This window comes from Macaca fascicularis, chromosome 15, assembly GCF_037993035.2.
Source record: "Macaca fascicularis isolate 582-1 chromosome 15, T2T-MFA8v1.1".
Taxonomy (NCBI): domain Eukaryota; kingdom Metazoa; phylum Chordata; class Mammalia; order Primates; family Cercopithecidae; genus Macaca; species Macaca fascicularis.
This window is the reverse complement of record NC_088389.1, coordinates 20,185,269-20,206,824: the sequence shown is the minus strand read 5'-3', so window position 1 is coordinate 20,206,824 and position 21,556 is coordinate 20,185,269. Positions and strand designations below refer to the sequence as shown.

The following is a 21,556-nucleotide window of genomic DNA, read 5'->3' as shown; positions in this document are numbered from 1 at the left end:
TAAACAAACAAGTAAGAAGCCAATATGCGTATAAGAAGGTGTTCAATGTCATTAATCTTCAACAAAATGCAAACTAAAAACAACAAGGAGATACTACTACATAACCATCAGGTTGGCAAAAGTCAAATCTGTACCAAGGGCTGATGAAGTTGTAGAGCAGTAAGTGTAAACTACCAAACACTGCAGGTGAGAGCAGACTAGCACAATCCATTTTGTAAAAGTGTGGCATGATTCAGTAATCAAGTATGTTCAATATGGAAATGTATGTTTACATGTGCCAGGATTCATACATAAGAAAGATCACAGTAGCATGGCTTATAGTAGCCAAAAACTGCGAACAACTTCAAAGGTCAATAGTAGAATGGATAACTAAATTCTGAAATAATTCTATAGTACACTACACAGCAATGAAAATCAATGACTGCAGTTACACACAACATGGAAGATCCTTTCAAACATAATTAAGCAAAAAAGCAGCAGAGCTACATACAGAATAATTCCATTTCTATAAAATTCAGAAGGCGGCACAATTAAATTACATTTTTCAAGAAGGTATACTTATGTAGCAAAACTATGAAGAAAAACAAACAGATGATTATCATAAAAGTCAGGCTAGTAGTTACCTCTAAAGGGAGGGAGGGAGGGAGCGAGGAGGGGCCTCTGGGGTGCTGGGCAAACCCACCTGTAACATTTACAGGGCTTAGGTGAGGGTTCAAATAGAGACCTACAGACCATACATCTGAATATTTACATATTTAAAAGTTATAAAACAAGCATACAAACTATTAAATATTTTCTATCCTCCTGCCATAATAAATATACCTTTACAACTAACAAGAAGACCAGGTTCATATTGAGTTTTGTATTTGCATTCCATGGAGAAAAGCAGTGGTGCAGGGCAAATTGGCCACTGGCTCACTGCCCACTGCCCCCTCTCCATCCTGCACTACAAGCTCTATCCCATACTCTACTCCCCACTGACAGCTATCCTTAGACCGCCCCTTATACCTAGGGATGTATACACCAGCAGCATAGTCCACTCCCAGGAGGACAGACCCCAGGGGAAAGACTCACACAGGCTCCAGAAAAAAAGCTCAGGGCCATTTGGGCAAGAAGGTCTGAGATGCTGGGTGCTCAAAGCATGGTCTAGGATGGAAGGGTCTAGGCTCCAAGTGAGCATATTCCGTAGGCTCCAGAGACTCCTTGCCCTGTGGAAAGGGCATTGGTAGAGGAGGGACAAAGCAGATCCCTCTAAAGCAGCAGGCCAAGTCAGGGGTCCCTCTTGCCAGGACCAGTATTTCTGAAGAACTGGGTAACATTATATTTCTTAACCTGGATCGTAATAACATGGTTACTCACTTTATACTTATTTGTTAAACTATACATATGTTTTATGTACTTTTTCACAAATAACAGGACAGACATCATGTGCCTGCTTACTGGATGCACTGAAGGACACATATCACTTTTGAGATACTTCTACCAAAAACCCATAACCTTCATCTAACCATGAAGATCCAATCACACAGATACAAATCCAGGAACTTTCTACAAAACAACAGACCCAAATTCTTCAAAAACGTGTCAAAAAAGACAAAGAAAGGCTGTAAAAATCATTCTGAGCTGAAAGGAAGTAAACTGACATGAAAACTAAATGGACTGCATGATTCTGGATTGGATTCTGGATCATAGGGAAAATGCTATAAAGGACATGATATAACAATTGATTAAATTTAAATATGGGCAACCGACATTATATCAACATTAAATTTTCTGATTTCAATCATTATACTAGGGGTATATAAGAATATGTCTTTATTCTTAGGAGATACATCCAGAATATCTCCTGGATATGCAGGGGTGAAGGGTCATAATGTCTGCAACTCACTCTTAAATGATTCAGCAAAAATTCTGTGTGCGTATATGCACATGCACACGTATGTGCTGTGTATGCGTTGGGGGGGTGATAAAGCAAATGCAGCAAAATAATAACAACTGGCAAATCTAAGGAAAGAGCATATGCACTGGACTGTTCTTGTAACTCTTAAAATAGTCTCAAAACAATTCATTTGATCCAGCAATCCCATTACCAAGTATATACCCAAAGGAAAATAAATCACATTAAAAAGATAACTGCACTCATATGTTTAGAGAAGCACTATTTACAATAGCAAAGATATAGAATCAATATAAGTGTCCAGCAATGGGTGACTGGATAAAGAAAATGTGGAATACTACTCAGCCATAAAAAAGAATGAGAAAATGTCTTTTGGGCCGGGCGTGGTGGCTCACACCTGTAATCCCAGCACTTTGGGAGGCCGAGGCAGGCGGATCATGAGGTCAGGAGATCAAGACCATCCTGGCTAACATGATGAAACCCCGTCTCTACTAAAAATACAAAAAAATTAGCCAGGCATGGTGGCAGGCGCCTGTAGTCCCAGCTACTCGGGAGGCTGAGGCAGGAGAATGGCGTGAACCCAGGAGGCGGAGCTTGCAGTGAGCCGAGATCTGGCCACTGCATTCCAGCCTGGGCGACAGAGCGAAACTCCGTCTCAAAAAAAAAAAAAAAAAAGAAAGAAAGAAATTTGAAAAAATGTCTTTTGCAGCAACATGGATGGAACTGGAGGCCATTCTTTTAAGTGAAATAGAAAGTCAAATACAGCATGTTCTCACCTGTAAGTGGGAACTAAATGATGTGTACACATGGTCATAGAGTGTGGAATAATAGACACTGGAGACTCAAAAGAGTGGGAGGGACTGAGGGATGAGAAATTACTTAATGGGTACAATGTACACTATTCAGGTGACAGGTACACTGAAAGCCCAGACTTCACCACTATGCAATATGTGCACGTAACAAAACTGCTCTTGTACCCCCTAAATTTATACTAATTAAAAAATAAGAGCCAGGTGCAGTGGCTCACGTCTGTAATCCCAACACTTTGGGAGGCCAAGGTGGGTGGATCAAGAGGTCAAGAGTTCGAGACCAGCCTAGCCAACATAGTGAAACCCTGTCTCTACTAAAAATACAAAAAATTAGCCGGGCATGGTGGTGGGCGCCTGTAATCCCAGCTACTTGGGAGGCTGAGGCAGGAGAATCGCTTGCACCCGGGAGGTGGAGGCTGCAGAGCCGAGATCACGCCATTGTACTCCAGCCTGGGCGACACTGTGAGACTCCGTCTCAAAAGTAATAATAAAATAAGATACTTGCAAAACAAAAAGTTAAAAAAAATAGGCCAGGCACAGTTGCTCATACCTGTAATCCCAGCACTTCGGGAGGCCAAGGTGGGTAGATCACCTGAGGTCAGGAGCTCAAGACCAGCCTGGCCAACATGGTGAAACCCCATCTCTACTAAAAAATATAAATATTAGCTGGGAGTGGTGGCGGATGCCCATAATCCCAGCTACTTGGGAGGCTGAAGCAAGAGAATTACTTGACCCAGGAGGCGGAAGCTGCAGTGAACTGAGATCACACCATTGCACTCCAGCATGGGTGACAAGAGAGCAACTCCATCTCATGAAAATAAATACATAAAATAAGAGTTTAAAAATTAAACTGTAGAGTTAAACAAAGGTGTTGTCTATAGGGAGAGGAATGAGATGGCTGAAATAGGAAGTAGTATAAATGCTATTCACTTTGTTCATTCTTCCATTTCATCTGTACCTTTCAGATTTTGTTCATATTAAAAAATTAATTTTAACTTTGGGGAAAAAATCCTAGAGCACTGAAAGGGAAAAACATTAGCAACTGTAGAAATAAGAAAATGTTTTGTCCTTAAGTTTATCGTTAAATCACAGCCACTGTCAAATGGTAACTCTGTAAAGTCAGCCTATGAAGTGCTCCTGCATATACACACCTGGGAACAGAGAATTCCCTTTGAAACCCAATGGTTTCCATGTACAATAAGAGGCATAACTTAACACAGATGCACACGTTCTACTTCCAGGACAAGCATAAATTTGTAATGTGTTTCATGGCCTTCATTAGATAATCCAAAAAGTACAGCACAGTTATTCACACATTTGCTATAAAGGAAAACTCATTCATTTTCATCAACAACTATTGGTGACATGGTGCAAAGCCCTGCAGGTGACATGTAGAGATGTGTACAGCATGGTCACTACCCTCAAGAAGGCAACTTAGCAGAGCAAAGAGGACTTAGACAAAAATCCTGGCTATCACACTGTAGCTATATGATTTTCGTAAGTTACTTCACCTCCTTGGGATTCTATTTTCTCATAGGTATAATGAGGATGCCGCCCAACTACCTTTAAAAATGCATTGTAACAAATGACACTATATATGTCCAGCATATAGAATAACAACAGGTACTCAGTGAAAGGTAGCAAATAATGTTTACAATTATTACAATCTAATTAAAATAACAGAACATATCCCCAAGGCTGTAAAGCCAATTAAGAGCCTAACTACCATTGGAATCCTGATTACTCCAAGTTTCTAATCCAAGTAGATTCACTATCTCTATACCCCAAATAATATTAATATAGGCCGGGTGCGGTTGCTTATGCCTGTAATCCCAGCAGTTTGGGAGGCCGAGGCGGGGGGATCACCTGAGGTCAGGAGTTCGAGATCAGCCTGGCCAACATGGAGAAATCCTGTCTCTATTAAAAATACAAAATTAGCTGGGCGTAGTGGCACATGCCTGTAATCCCAGCTACTTGAGAGGCTGAGGCAGGAGAATCGCTTGAACCCAGGAGGCAGAGGTTGCAGTGAGCCGAGATCACGCCGTTGCACTCCAGCCTGGGCAACAAGAGCAAAACTCCGTCTCAAAAAAATAATAATAATATTAATATATGCAGGTGTTTTTGTGGGTGGACCAAGAGTCCTAAGCATACCTTTGGCAAAATGTATCACTCTCTTAGGCACCAAGAAAAAGAATACTAGATCATATGGTTATTTTTCTCATTAACCAAGAAAGATTTTAGGTCAAGAAGTGATACACGCTGCCTGCACAAGGTACCCTGGTCTTTCCTAGGACCCTCTTGTCCAGGAACACATATCCAAATTAGCCCAAAAGCTAAAGCCAGAGGAGGTGTTTCCTTCAACTAATTTTCAACCTTCTTTTGCCAGCAGACATAAAATTTACTAAATTAAGTCCAAGCATCTCCTTCTAGATTAGTGGCAGAGAATTCCCTTTATATTATTTTGTATCCTATAATCTAATTATACCATTAGAAAGCTAGACTAGAGGTGAAGCCCTGCTCATTAGCAAGGTGACAATATTTCACACTAAATAGTTGACTTCCAGGCATCTGTGAAAGATGCAAACCAAGACCCAATGATTACAATGAATAAAGCCATACTTCAAGCCTATTATGCTTGAACTCTTAATTCAGACTATTCACTATGTGTTCGTTCTCCATTCTTCCTAGGATAATGTGGGCATGAATAAAAGGAAAAAGGCACTTAAACATACTTAGAGACAAATAACCATTTACTCATATTAAAATATTATCTCGTGTGCATGGCTATCTCAAACAATAAGTAACATACCAAATCATAATCAAACATGCAAAGTACCTGAAAGAGTGCCACCTGTCCTGGGATAGGCAACTTCAACATATACTTCAAATGTGGTCTCTGGATTCTGCCTACAAAAGAAACAGATCATGATTACTGATGAGGATTGAGGCAGCTTGGTATAGAACATGTAGGCTGTGGTATTAAACAGACCTTCATGGAAATCATCAGCTCACAACTTAATGACCATGGAACTTCGGACCAGCTACTCTATTTTTCTGAGCCCATGCCTTCCTAAACTACAAAATGAAAACACCTAGCCAGAAGAATTATTGTAAAATTAAATATATATATATATATACAGGTCAGGTGTGGTGGCTCATGCCTATAATCCCAGCACTTTGGGAGGCCAAGGTGGGAGGATCACTTGAGGCCAGGAGTTCAAGACCAGCCTGGGCAACATAGCAAAACCCTGTCTCTACAAAAAAAATGCAAAAATCAGCCAGGCATGGTAGTTCACACCTATAATGCAAGCTACTTGGGAGGCTAAGGTAGGAGGATCACTTGAGCCCAGGAGGTGGAGGTTGCAGTGAGTTAAGATCATGCCACTGCACTCCAGCTTGGGTAACAGCGTGAGACACTGTCTCAAAAATGAATAATAAAATTATATACATATACATTATATACATATTAAATTATATACATATATATGTATAAAATTATATACACATATATACACATACACACACACAAATTGTCTAGGCATGATGTCTGGCACATAATAGGCTAGCTATTACTATGGTTTTACAGATGTCATATTTCCAGTTTCCACAGCTAGATCACCAAACCCAGAGGTAGAAATCTGAGGAAACTCAGACCAAGGCAACACCAGCACAAAGTAGCCCTCTCCTCAGTATATTCCAGGATAAAGCACAAATATGACAAGATTAACTTGTTTATTTACAGGTTTTCAAGACTTAAACAAGAGGAACAGTGTATCTCACTAGATTACTGTGAAGACAAGATGCCAATCTAAATGTAAGACACTGTTCCCATGTAGTTCATGATAGTTCATGATCTTCAGGATTCTAATGGGCCTTCACCTGTATTGGCAATGGTAAGTATATGAATTTTCATTATTACACTCTTTTACTTTTTTATTTCATAATAGTTCATAAATTTCTTTATTTATTTTGAGACAGAGTCTCACTCTGTTGCCCAGGCTGAAGTTCAGTGGCACAATCTCAGCTCACTGCAACCTCTGCCTCTCGGGTTCAAGTGATTCTCCTGCCTCAGCCTCCCAAGTAGCTTGGATTACAGGCACACACCACCACACCTGGCTAATCCTTTGTATTTTAGTAGAGATGGGGTTTCACCATGTTGGCCAAGCTGGACTCAAACTCCTGACCTTAAGTAATTCGCCCACCTTGGCGTCCCAAATTGCTGGGAGCCACTGCACCCGGCCAATAGTTCATAAATTTTTAAAAGATCACAGAACAGAATGTTAACGGTTAATTGCAGATAATAAGAGCATTGTGGTTATACCATTTTAACATTTTCTCTTTAATTTCAAAACTACCATAAAAAGATGTTTGCAGATGAAATAAAAACCATTTAGCAGAAGAAAATGTACTTTCAAATATCTGTAACTTAATTCTATTTTAAATCTGACAACAAAGATGAGGTAAGAAACTTTCTGAGTTGCCTAATCATGTCTAAGGATTTATTTACATCAAATAAATACTTTTAATATGCCCAGTGGTATCTACTTTTCAAAATAGCAATCTCAGTTATCTCATTTCGTCATTGTCATAATCCTGCGAGATAAGTGTGTCAGGCATTACTCCAGTCGTACAAATGAGCAACCTCAGGCAAAGGGAGTCTAAAGTGACTTGTCTAGAAACATGGCCAGGACCAGAACTCACGCCTCCTGGTCCTCAAATCCTATTTCACTTGATTCTAGCATGAACTGTTTCCCCCCACATTTTCACATCTCTTACAACCGATAGCATTTTACAATTCTAAGAGCCAGCATTTTTTTCTTTCTTAGTAATACCTTAAATTATGGCTCATGTTATAAATAATGACATTTTACACTCAGTAAAAAATGGTAATACTCCCTCTACGTCCTTAGGAGGGAAAAGAAAAATGTGTGTTTTGTGAATCAGGAATCTACTTACTTCAGGGGTGTAAAATCGTCATTTCTTCCCCAAAGAGAAACATGGGCTTTTGCTTTCAAGTGTCTGTAGCAAAGAGTTGGCTGCTCTAAAATTCAAGGTATTTAAATATACCTTGTCAAACAGACTTATTTTTTAAATCAGACATTAAGTCACCGTATCTTACTTATAAAAAATTAAGTAAACTGAAGTTTCAAGAGGACCTTAAAAATCTGTTGTGCTCTTTTTTCCCTGCAAGAGGGTACAAAATGATCTTGGCATCTTTGGCATATGGGACCCAATATTTGTGGAAGATACCATATGCAAACACCCCTTTCATTCAAAAGATCTTAAGGTAGAACATTTGATGAAAGAAAGGGAAGTTCTAAGGTCATCTTTCATGAGTAATAGGTAGTATAATCTGAAGAGCATCAGGAAGATTCTCTCTGAAACCTCAAAATGTCTTTCTTAAGCCTAGATTGCAACTGGCTGAATTTCATCTCAGAATTTCATTCCTTCTTTATTAATATAACAGCCTTCAAAGTGTGTTCTTCAGGATCCTAGGACTTCATGGAGGTTCTTTAGAGCTTCCCACATTTGGCCGGGCGCGGTGGCTCAAGCCTGTAATCCCAGCACTTTGGGAGGCCGAGGCGGGTGGATCACGAGGTGAGAAGATCGAGACTATCCTGGCTAACATGGTGAAACCCCGTCTCCACTAAAAATACAAAAAATTAGCCGGGCACGGTGGTGGGCGCCTGTAGTCCCAGCTACTTGGGAGGCTGAGGCGGGAGAATGGCGTGAACCCGGGAGGCGGAGCTTGCAGTGAGCCAAGATCACGCCACTGCACTCCAGCCTGGGAGACACAGCGAGACTCCGTCTCAAAAAAAAAAAAAAAAAAAATTGAAATAAAATGAGCATGCAAAGGTGTTGTATCCAAACTTTAAAACACAGGGACACCAACACATTATCCTGTACCACAGGGTGTTTTGTACAGCCCTGCTATCTAAGTGAAAAATGGCCTAATGTATATACTCATTGTTTCTGCTGCTTCTTCCTTTCTCTAACACACCCCAACCAGGCTTCTGAACCCACCACACCACTGAAACAACTTGGTCAAGGTAACCACAGACCTCTGCATTGCTAAAATGTATTTAAATGCTCGATTCTCAGTGCTCATCTTACTCGGCCTGTCAATAGCTTTTGATAGTTGATCCATTTGCCCTCCTCCTCGAATGTCTTTCTTCCCTTGCCTTTCAGGATGTTGCTCTCTATTGGTCGTCTTCCTACCTCACTGGCTACTCCTTTCTAATCCCTTCTCAGGTTAGCTCTCCTACTGTCCCTGTCCAGACTCATTGCTTAGATGATCTCATTCAGTCTCTGGGCTTTCATTACCAAGCATACAAGCCTCAGTCACATCTCCAACCTGACTACTTCTTCCCTGACTCCAGACTCCCTTACCCAGCTACCTGCTCAACATCCCCACTGGGCCAGGCATAGGTGGGTGATGCCCAGTTACTGGAGAGGCCAAGGCAGGAGGATTGTTTGAGGCCAGGAGTTTGAGGCCAGCCTAAGCAACATAGAGAGACCTTGTATCCAAAAAAAAAAAAAAAAAAAAATCCCAACTGGGCATCTAAGAAGCATTTCTAATTTAACTTATCATATTTTTCTCCCTCAAACCTGCATCTCCTGAACTCTACTAGTTGTTGAGACTAACAAAACTTAATGTCATCCTTGACTCCCCTGTTTCATATGCCACAGTCAACCAATCAGAAAAGTCTACTGATTCTACCATCAAAATATATCCAGAATCTCAAAGTTTCTTAGCACCCCCAAATACAACCATCCTTGAGAGATCACCATCATATCACCTCGATTACTGCAGCACCCTCCTGACGGGTCTCCCTGCTTTCTTCCTCGCCCCTCTAGAGTCAGATCTCAACATTAACAGACAGTAATTCTTTTATTCTGAGGTTCAGGTTATGTCACTTCTTTGCCCAAATCTCCTAAAAGCTCCCCACACCACACAAAGTCAAGTCAAAGTTGTAGTCCTGAAGCTGGACATTGATAATGATTGTCCCACAATATGAATATACATAATACCATTGAACTGTACACTTGAACATGGTTAAAATGGGAAGTCTTATGTGAAATTTACCACAATTTAAACAAACAAACAACAAAAAAGAGGGTGGCAGTGCTTAGCAACACCTACAAGGTCCTACATGATCTGGCCTCTGCCTACCTGTCCAACTTCATTTTATACCTCTCTCCCCTTGCCCACTCAACTCCAGCCACAATGACCTTCTTTATGCTCCTCAAACACACCAAAGAGAAGTCCCATCTTACAGTACTTTATAGCGATCTTCACACAGGTGGCCCTTGTTAGCACTGAAAACTCAGCTTATACTTCACCTCCTCAGAAAGGCCTTTCCCAACACACACTCTATCACCTAAGTTTAATTCTCTGCATTATACCTGTCACAATCTTGGTTTACAGTCAGTATCCTTTCTCTAAATGTAAGCTGCTGGAGAGCAGGGATCTTGTCTATCATGTCAAGGAGTGTTTCCCTGGTGCCTGGGCAGTGACTGGCACATAGCCAGTGCCACCTAAATACTGGGTAGAAGGCAAAAAGAATACAGTTGCCTTCCTGAGGTCTAAAAGATTTCAATAAATGATGGGTGTGATCATCCGGTTCCACGATTCTCAAACTTTAGCATGTACTATAATCACCTGGAGGGCTTAACTAAAAGATTTCTGTTCCCATCCCCAGAGTATCTCAGGTAGGACCCAAGAATTAGTATTTCTAACAAGTCTCCAAGTCATCCTGATGCTGCTGGACCCGTGACCATACTTTAAGAACTACCAGTTAAGTAGAATTCTTCCAAATAATTTAGAATATACATCATAAACATAGGGGATACCACAATAATCCATTATTTCAATAGTGGTTCTGCAATAAAAGATACATTTCAAAGAAAAAAGGCATTTGTGGAAACAAGGAAGGTTATTCCTCTTCTTCTACCACTATCCGTAGTGACTGCCTCACTCTAATGAGTCATAATAAAGCCGCCTAAGATTCTTACTTAGTTCAAACAGCTGGCATAGTTCTATTCTATTACATGGAGTCAAGGATTATGACAGTCTCAAAAAAAAAAAAAAAAGAGCTAAAATGCTAAGACCAAATTGGTCTATAATTATAAATTATAGTCATGCTTATCTATGATCATTTCCATGTTGCCTTATGGAAGAAGTGGTGACTAATGTTGTGACAGGTTATGTAACACACCAACAAATATACATCAGTTATTTTAAGGGCCAGTGAAGCCAACGCAGATAGAAGCATTCTCTATTTCTCTCCAAACCAAAAAAAAAAAAAAAAAAAAAAGTGCCTCCTCTAAATGCAAACAGCCAAGCAACCACCTTACTTAGAATTTTCATTAAGCCTGTAAACAATTAAGACTATAACAATTTCCAGAGGCTCTCTGGGACCACCTTGAGATTGCTCATCCCTCCATTACTCTTCAGGATATTTAATATTTTTAACTTCTTGGCTAAAGGAACTGAAAATCCTATTTCTGTCCTATTAACACTCACTACTAATTTGGTACATGTAATGATGCTGAGAATGCCACATTCAGAGCCAATTTTCCAATATGGACCCAAGTTTTCCCAGAACATTTCATGATACATCTTAAGATATTACCATGGAAATGTCCTGGTTCTGCCATGATATCCCATTATTAATTGCCTCATTCTCCTGCAGACTCCTAACCCTGCCCACCTGCCAAGCATTTTTTTTTGGCTCCCACCCCCCATCTTCTTCAGTCTTGTACCCTACAATCCAGCCATACAGATCTACTTGTAGCTCTCTAAGCAAACCATGCATGCATGCCCTAATTCTATGACAATTATACCATTTCCATACACCTAACACCACTTACTGCTCCTATGTGCCAGCCATGATCCTAAGCACTTCACATGCATTACCTCAGTTAGTCTTCAATAACCTCACAGGTAATATTACTCCCAGTTTAGGGATGAGGACATTGAAGCTCACAGAGGATAAATTGGCCAAAGTGACCAAGCAGCAGAATCAGCATGGAACTAACTCCAAAGACAATAACCACTTTACTATTCTACATTATTCAATTGCTCTTTTGCCAAGAACAGTCTTTCCAGCCTTTTTCACTTGACAAACTCATTCATCCAGCCTCAGCTCAGGCACTACCTCCTCTCTAGGAAGTATAATTGTTCAACAACCCTCCCACCTCCCCCTTGACCCGTGAGCATGTGCATGCACATGCACACACACACACACACACACACTCACACTCACTCACAGCCTAGACTGGGTTAACTGCCCCACCTCTACGCTCCCAAGGCACCCTGTACTTCCCACTCTCCATGCTCTCACCACATTCAACTCTGGTACAATTACAATTACTTGGGGGGGCTTTTTAAAAATCCTGACGCCCAATCCATATCACAGATCAATTAAATCAGAATCTCCAGGCACTGATATTTTTTAACTCCTAAACTTATTCCAAAGAACAGCCAAGGTTGAGAACCACTGGTGTGTCTCAGATAAAATACAATATATTCTTCCCCACTAGACTGGTAGCTCCTTGAGGGTACCAACTGCATCTTCTCATAACCCTAGTCTAACACCTGGCTCAATAAATGTTTCATGAATGAGTTTTCCTCCAACATATGACATGTTTCCAACTCCCACTAATCACTTCTCTTTTTCTGACAGGAGGTAATTTACAGAATACACACTGCTTACACCTATTACTCTGTAAAGATGTTTTCCTTTGGTCAAAGGTCTCAATAAGTCACACCTGCTGACAACAGCCTCAGCTCTTAAATACTGAAAAATGACAAACACAAACAGATAAAACGTTTTTGAAAGAAGGGAGGTCTGCTCAGTTTTTGTTTCTGGGAGAATGAAGACTGAGAGTAAGCCAACAGAGCATTTCTATTTAGATCTCTCTGCTGAACACAGTTCTCAGTGATTCACCGGAAGGGTCATGCTCAGTGCTCAGGACCATGTTTTTTTGTGTTTTTTGTTTGTTTGTTTGTTTGTTTGTTTCTGAGATAGTCTCATTCTATCGCCTGGGCTGGAGTGCAGTGGCAAGATCTCAGCTCACTGCAACCTCCGCCTCCTGGGTTCAAGTGATTATCCTGTCTCAGCCTCCCGAGTAGCTGGGATTACAGGCACCCTCCACCATGTCCAGGATTTGTGTAGTTTTAGGAGAGATGGGGTTTCACCATGTTGCCCAGGATGGTCCTGAACTCTTGACCTCAAGTGATCTGCCCACCTCAGCCTCCCAAAGTTCTGGGATTAGGTGTTAGCCACCACACCCAGCCAGGACCATGCTCTCAAAATGATTAAGTACACTCAGCTTGAAGCCATGAAATAGACAAAGGCTTTGACAATATTTAGGCAGCAGCGAAGCTTAATGGCTTTTTTTCAAGGCATCATGCTATTGATCACTCTGCTGGATCATCAGCTTTTAATTAGGATCTACTTTTCTCCAATTACAATATACAAGATTAGGAGAAAAATGTAACATTAACTTGTCATAAAATGAATCTGTGCGGCATATGGTAACCATGCCACCATTGTAGCCCTAGTCCTTTTAAGAGTAATTTAGAGCTACAGACCTGAAAAAAAACACTTCAAACCAGCTTCAGCACAGTGTTTCCTTAATTACAAACTTACATGCTGAAGGGGCTGAGGTGTAGTGTTTAAAAATTCATACCAATTGAACTGTCTTAAACTTGACAACATGGTCAAAAGAAACCGTATACACTTCAGAACACACTAGCAAACATCACCTAATAAACATTGATTCCTTTAAGCTAGACAAACAAGCAAAAAGGTAGTGTTAAAATTTCCAACAAGTCTCCATTTGTTTCACTGGACTCCGAAATTAAAGCCGTTTTTTCCAGGCTGAAAACATTGTATCAAAGAGTGCTTTCTAACCCGTAACAACTTAACACCTCCATAGGAGAAGGCAGTCATTGTTGAGACTTGTTAGAAAATTAACTTAGTTGTGTAATTACACAAACAAGTTGTTTCAAGACTACTCTTAACTCTTCATTTCTAATAATGTTCTCAGGATCAGATTAATGAAGATACGCAGATACTGCTATGAAAAGAGTCACAAAGGTTTACCTTCCTTATATCCCTACGGGAAGATTCTTAAGCCTCTAAGTGCAAGCAAGGTAACTGGAGGAGGGTTAGCTGCATTCCAAGCAGAGAGACAAAGCCTGAACACCCCTCAGCAATGTGCAATACAACACACAGTGTTAGTAAGCTGTCTCATATGCTGAGCTGCAGTGTAAAATCTAGGCTTTACCCATTAAGAGCACTTGCAAACGTGGTATTTGTCTCATTATCAATAAACATTTTTGACCTTAAAAAAAATGTAAAAACCTCCCCTTCCCTTTCTGAACAATTTAGTCCTAAACCTGTTAGGTAGGCAGAGTGAGGTGGATGTTCATGCTGGTGACAGCCCAGTGTGAGATGTCAGAGCCTGGGCAGGCCAACGAAGGTGTCCCTATGAAGGGGCAACGTCCACGCTGAGGGAAGGCCTGGCATAAGATGTACAATCCAACTGGATGAGGAAGGCATCTACTCAGGGAACAACCTGGTGTGGGAAGTCAGAACCTGAGTGGGTGGAAGGGTATTCACACACAGCACAGCTGGGCCTGGGGTGTTGAAGCACAGGCAGAATGAGGGGGTACCCATGTGAGGGTATCCCAACACAGGGTGTCAGAGCTGCAGAGGGTGAGGAGCATGTGTAAGCATTAGGGCCCCCGAGAATGGAGGCCAGTGCCCAAGCAGGCATGAGGAGATCGTCCATGTTGGGTAGGGGGAGGCTGCCCAGAGTGAGGGGGAGTCAGAGTTCAAGCAGTGCAGTGGGGCAGGAGGTGTGTGGAGAACCAAGCAAGGTGAAGGAGGAGACGAGCATGCACATGGGGTGGGGGTGAAGGGGCCGTGTGCCTAATCTGAACCCAAGGGTACATGGAGGACATGGGGAAGCCTGGTTTGTTACAGTTGAAGTTAACAGAAAACCAACATGACTTCTACAAAGTTGGATTTGAACTGAAGATATGAGTATGTGCTCAAGGTTTACATATATATAACTTGATAGGAAAATAAAGCGTAAATGTAACCTGACTTTTCACATGCACACATATTTCCCAGCTCTGTCTACTGGGAGGGACTGGGAGCAGCAACACCCCAACAGCAATGAGCACACCTAACTCCCAGGCCTTGGCTTCTAAATACAATTCTCCTCTAAAAGGAACCAGGGCTCCTTGGAGAAAGAGCTGATTCTAGCACTAAGACAGGGAATGTGCTAGATGAACTTGGAACATTTTTTGTGCCAGGAAGCAAAGAAGTGCTGAAAGAATAATGGGGATATGTTAAAAGGACATGGGAGCAAGCCTGAAAGGGCTTCCACTGGCAAAATCTGGGGCAGTCTGAGCATCCAAATCAGTAAGGATATTATCAGATTCAGACCCATCAAATAAAACAGGAAGCCATGAGTTCATAGGCATCTAAATAGGGAATAAATTGAAAAGTTTAATGAGAAATGGTATATTTACACAGTTTCAAAGTACCTCCCCACAAAATACTGAATACAAGGGAGGAGAGAGTAACTTTCAATGTAGAAGTTTGGCAAAAACCCAGTCAAGTCAAAGTGATCACCATCAGTAATGGAAGAAACTGCTGGACCGCAAAGAGCAGGGCACAGCATCACTGTTGTGATATTCCTGTCGGAGATGCTACACCTGAGGAAACATCAGACAAAACCAAGTGGAAGGACCTTCTAGAAAATATCTGGACTTAATCTTCAAAAGTGTCAAGGTCATGAAAATCAAGGAAAGGCTGAAAATCTCTTCCAGACTATAGGAAACTAAAGAGAAATGACAACTAAATGCAATGTGTGATTCTTTTGCTGTAAAGGATGTTATTGGGACCACTAGTGAAACCTTAATGCAGTCTTAGGATTAGACGTAGTAGCAAATTGCTGATTTTGATGTTTGCATTGCGTTAGAGGAGAGAATAACCTTGTTTGTAGGAGAAGCACACTGAAATAGTCAAGGGTGATGAGGCATCAGGTCAATACCATGCTTTAAACTGTGTGTGTGTACACGTGTATGTGTGTGTGTGTGTACACACGTGTATGTGTGTGTGTGTTTTAAGTTCTTTATACTGTACTGCCAACTTTTCTATAAGATTTTAGTTTCTGGAAAAATATTTTTTTAAATCATTCATTAAATACCAATTTCTCTGACCTTCCTTTTACCAAGACTTTCTCACAGGAATGACATGTGGTTCTACGGAAAGAACCCCAAACTAAACATCAGCTGCCTTGGGTTCAAATCCCAGGTAGATCCCTTACTTGTTATGGGATTAGGACAAGCCATTTAACCTTTCGGCTTCCTCCTCTGTCAAGATATATACCTGCCCTGCGCATCTCAAAAGCTGTTTGAGGGATCAAATGAGAGAAAAACGAGAAAGTGCTTTGTAAACTGAAAAGTGTTAAACTAATGTAAAGGGTATTATCACATATCATATAAAAATAAAATGGCTTCACCTTACCAATAATAGGCTTTATAAGTAATCCACGTATTACTGTGTATTTCAAAGACTCAAAACCATTAAGCTTTCAAATACCGTCACTAAAAGCAATCCAGAAAATAGGGAACTATCCAAATAGAAACATTAGTCTAGGCAATAAAGGGATTTTAAGAACAAGGAATTGATTGTGCAGTCAGAAAGAAATTCACGTTTTACCAAAACTGAAGAAGAAAAAGTCTCTCCTCTACAGAGGAAAAAAAAAAGCTGAATAAATGCAATGTATAAAAACCAAGAGAGGCCGGGCGTGGTGGCTCATACATGTAATTCCAGCTCTTTGGGAGGCCGAGGCAGGCGGATCACCTGAGGTCAGGAGTTCAAGACCACCCTGGCCAACATGGTGAAACCCCTGTCTCTAATGAAAATACAAAAATTAGCCAGGCATGGTGGCACATGGCTGTAATCCCAGCTACTTGGGAGGCTGAGGCAGGAGAATCGCTTGAACCTGGAAGGAAGAGGTTGCCGTGAGCCAAGACTGCACCATTGCACTCCAGCCTGGGCAACAAGAGTGAAACTCCATTTCGGGGGGAAAAAAAAAAATCAAAAGAGTCCATGGATGTACAACTTATGCCCCTCAGTCAGTAATAAAGTGAACATCTGTAAAATACTTTATGGTTACCTTAGAACTCACATATGTTTCTGAAGCTGATTGTCAAAACCTTGTCAGATAATAAGATGGTAGTATTTTCCTTGTTTTACAGAAAGGGAAACTGAGACCAGGAAGTGGTGGAACTCCAACAGAACCTTGGTTTTAAGATTCCAAAATCCATGCCTTTTCCACCACACCATGTTGCCCGTCCAAAAATTACTCACATCTGTTTAGAGTGGCTGGGGGAATGGTGGGCCACAGACTTGTATGACGAGGTCATGAAAAGCTTCACCACCTCCCCAGAAAAAAATGTGCCTAAATGGAATTTTTTTAACATAAAAATTTCAAATTTCAAAACTTCATTTCATGAAGCTATTTATGGAGAACTATGCAACAAGAACCCCTTGTTTCATTGATGACTTGCTTTTACGTTCTTTCTTATTTAACCCTCCCGCCAAGCCTGTGAGAGGAAGGTTATTACCATTACCCCATCTAATAAGAGTAGATGTTCTGCAGAAGACCAAGTAAATTCTAAACCTTGCTAACATGTACTAAACACTTAACTATGTGTCAGATACTTTTCTAAGCACTTTTCATGTATTATTTCACTTAACCTTCCCAACAACTCTACGAAAGAACTATTATTACCATCATTCTCATTTTACAGATGAGTAAACTGAAATACAAGTTTAGAAGCTTGTCCAAGTTCACACAGCTTGTAAGAGATAGAGCTGAAATTTGAACCCAGAGAGTGTGGCTCTAGAGTCTATATTCTTGAATTTTTAAAGTCAACTTTATACCTCCAACATATAATTGTAACCTCGTAATTAAATGTATGCTAACATACTACACTAAAATGCACTCATAAGTGTCTAGTTCAAGGAACTTGGGCAACTGCATACACCCATGTAACCCCTATTTCACTAATTTTTTTTTAATGAACTTTATTATAGGCCCAATTGTTTTTCTCCTCCACGCACCCTTCAAAAACCATGGTGTATGGCTCTTGTGTTAGCACCTAAGGGCAACTGAAAAGGCCTTCAGAACAGTGAGTTAAGGTTCTCAACAGTCCTTGAGTAGTCCTTTGAGCCATCCAGAGAGCTCACAACCTGACTTCAGGAAGATCCAGAATTACAGAGTGGTGCCTTCCCCATGTCTCCCAGAAGCACTGAGCTCCTCTCTCCTTCATGGTCCCGAGTTCCCTTTTCTGACAAGAACTTGCCTACCCCTCTGCCACTGCTCCATTCGGACCTTAGTGAGTTGCCATCATAGATCACAGTCACCATGGAACTCATGCTCTTAACAACGTAACGTATGCGATACTGACTCAGAGTCTCAAATCACCTAGGAAGTTTTTTAAATCAGATTCCCAGGTTCTACCACTGGAGACTGATTCACTAGGTGGGAAATAAAGCCTAGGTATCTATTTTCTGAAAAGTGATTTTGATGATCTATTGATCTATGAATCTATTTTCCCAAGTGATTCTGATCAGTTGGATTTTGGAACTACTACAAAAGAACAGTAGTTCTTCTTGATGTGCCAAGATGGCAGACAACCTAGAAATCGTGACACTCTTTAGAAGACCTTGAAATATACCCTTTAATAATAATAAATAAAATAGTTTTAAATCAAATACCATCTTATACAGGCAGTAGCAGGCTATCAAAAATTTAAGTAAGTGTATAACAAATTTACTGGAATCTCACTTCCAGCAGAGATGGAGTAACATGGACCACATTTACCCTTCCATCTGAAACAACCAAAAGTCCCTCGATCCATCCATCCTTCTCTCGAACAATGTTTTTTAAGAGACTAGAGAACATACAACAAAGCACAGTGATCCCTGAGAGAAGTAAACAAGTGAGCTGAGCCCTCTGATGCCCCAGCTCACCACTTTGAGAGTTTCCAGACTGTGGTGCAAGGAGGGGGAACCTAAGCAAAGTCCAGCAAACACCTGGAGCTGAGAGACAGAGCTAAGCATCCAGGGAAACCAAGGCAGTTAAGTTTGCAGCACAGAGTGCTAGAGTGAAGAGAGCTGCACAGAGAAAGAACTCCAGAGGTCTGCAAGAGCCCCCTCAAGTATAAGTACCGATTAGCACAAGTATGTGAGGAAATAACTTAAGCCTGCACAAATAACCGTGCAAAAAAGATTACAGGTAGCAGCGGCTGGTACTCACACAGGGTTAGAAATAATGCCTATGCCCCCAGCCAAAGTGGAAAGCTCATAGTTCATGGTGCATTGGATAGAGTACACAGTAGACTATTACCTTAGAAATGGGTACTAAAATTCTAGGTTGCCTAGTCTAGCCCTAGACTGAGCACAACTCCAATCCCACTTAACGAACCTTAAAAAGCAAGACTTGGAAGGAACACATTATTTCAAAGTAACATAGACAAAACATATGAAACAATGGTTTTCAAGACATTAGGCAACAAAGTGCACCAATGCCTTGAAAGATGGAAAAGAATGAAGTAAGCCTATGACTGCCTCAGATTACTCCCCTGAGGAAACCCAAGAATATTTATAAGAATACAAAAACAGAGGGAGAGCATCAGGGTAAATAGCTAATGCATGTGGGGCTTAATACCTAGGTGATGGATTGACAGGTACAGCAAACCACCATGGCACACAATTACCCATGTGACAAACCTGCACATCCTGCACATGTATCCCAGAAGGGAAAATAAAATAATATCCCAGCACTTTGGGAGGCCGAGGCAGATGGATCACTTGAGGTCAGGAGTTCAAGACCAGCCTGGCCAACATGGTGAAACCCTGTCTCTACTAAAAATACAAAAATTAGCCGAAAGTGTTGGTGGACACCTGTAATCCCAGCTACTCAAGAGGCTGAGGCAGGAGAATTGCTTGAACCTGAGAGGCAGGGGTTGCGGTGAGCCAAGATCAGGTCACTGCACTCCAGCCTAGGTGACAGAGTGAGATGCCATCTCAAAAATAAGAAAAAGAAGAAGAATAAAGAATAAGAATAAAGAATGGTCTTGGCATGGTGGCTCATGGCCCATGGGCATGGGCATAGTGGCCTGTAATACCAGCACTTTGGAATGCTGAGGCAGGCAGATCACTTGAGGTCAGGTATACACTACAGACCAATATCTCTCACAAATATAGACACAAAAGTCCTTAACAAATTATTAGCAGACAGAATTCAACCATGTTTATAATGACCCAGAGAGGTTTATACCAGGGATGTAAGATTGGTTCAGTATTTGAAAACCCATCAATATAATCCACCATATTAAGAGGATAAAGAAAAATCACAAATTACATCAATTGATGAAGAAAAAAGCATTTGACAAAATTCATGACAGAAACTTAGAAAACTAGAAATCAAGGGGATCTTCCTCAATCTGATAATGGACATCTACAAAAAACCTACAGTTAACATCATACTTAATGGTGAAAGACTGAATACTTTCCCTCTGGGATTGGGAACAAGGCAAGGGAACTCATCATTCTAATCACACTGGAGAGCCTAGCCAGGGCAACAAGGTAAGAAAAAGAAATAAAAGGAATATGGACTGAAAAAGAAGAAACGAGATTGTCTCTATTCACAGACAACTTGATTGCCTGTGTAGAAAAGTCCTTAGAATTAAAACTGAGGTTATTTCATTCTCTTTCATCTGTCTACAATTCTTCCATTTCCATAGAACATCTTTGCAGGAATTTCTCCTTGGACTCCTTCCCTAATGGTGTCCTAAGCCTAAACCATAGATTTGGATTGCTAAGGACATACGAGACCTAAAAAGCACAGTCATAATGGGAAAAATTGATAGGTTATGTCAAAATTAGGAATATCTATTCAAAGGAAAACTTTGCCTAAAATTGAAATATTCTGTTCAATTATTTTTTATGTGACTTGGGAAAAATCATCCAGTAGTATTTAATTTTAACATGAACTCACAGAACAGCAATGCTTTTTAGGAACATAGCATAAGAATTGCTACAAAGCCTCCATGGCTAAGGTGCAAAATAAAAGAACCTCTCTGCCGAAAAGAAAAAAGAAAGAAGACCAGGAGTGTACATCTGGCAAACTGAGTCAATCAGAATCCAGAACCGAGTCACAGAGCTGGAGTCAGTCATTTGTCTGGTTCTGGAGCTCAGGTCTATAAATCCTGTCATCAAAATCACCTAAGGAACTGTTATGAAATACAAAAATAGGTCCCAAGATTCTGATTCAGAGGGTCTGGGGTGGGGACAGAAAAAAAAATTAAGTTCCCCAAGTGATTCTGGTGCATAACTATCCAGGTTTGGAAACCACTTAGTTAAATAACATTGCTTAAAACTAAAAAGGGATCAGTGTTGTGCCATGTACAACAGGAAGAGCTCATTGAGAGAAGGGAGGGAGACAGGAAAAAGCCAGCACGAGAGTTTGTGTGGTTGATCCCTGAGAGCCTAGCATAGCCTAGAGGCTGTGGGGGTGCTTAAGAGACTGACTGTGCAACCTCAGTTCCCGGGTGTCCAGATCCAGGCTCTAGGTGATCTGCCATGATGCCCATTCAAGTGTCTGCTCTCTCCTTAATACAAAGGTTGCTAACCAACAGGAAAGCATGACCTTAATTTTCCTTAAGATTTTCAGCTATGTAGGTCTGCTTACTCACCCAGGTAAACAATAAATGCTTATTTCTAATTCAGAACATCTTTACTTTCCACAT

The 21,556-nt window shown here is 40.9% G+C and overlaps 1 protein-coding gene across 19 annotated transcripts in view; it reads right to left on the bottom strand.

Moving 5' to 3' along the window:
- Positions 1 to 21,556, bottom strand: part of DENND1A (DENN domain containing 1A) — a 545,711-nt gene that overhangs the window by 491,723 nt on the left and 32,432 nt on the right. For all 19 annotated transcript variants that reach the window (XM_045372599.2, XM_045372603.2, XM_045372601.2 and 16 more), the window contains exon 2: positions 5,543 to 5,613. In XM_045372599.2, coding sequence (XP_045228534.2) covers positions 5,543 to 5,613 — 71 coding nt within the window. The remainder of the gene's footprint in view (positions 1 to 5,542; positions 5,614 to 21,556) is intronic.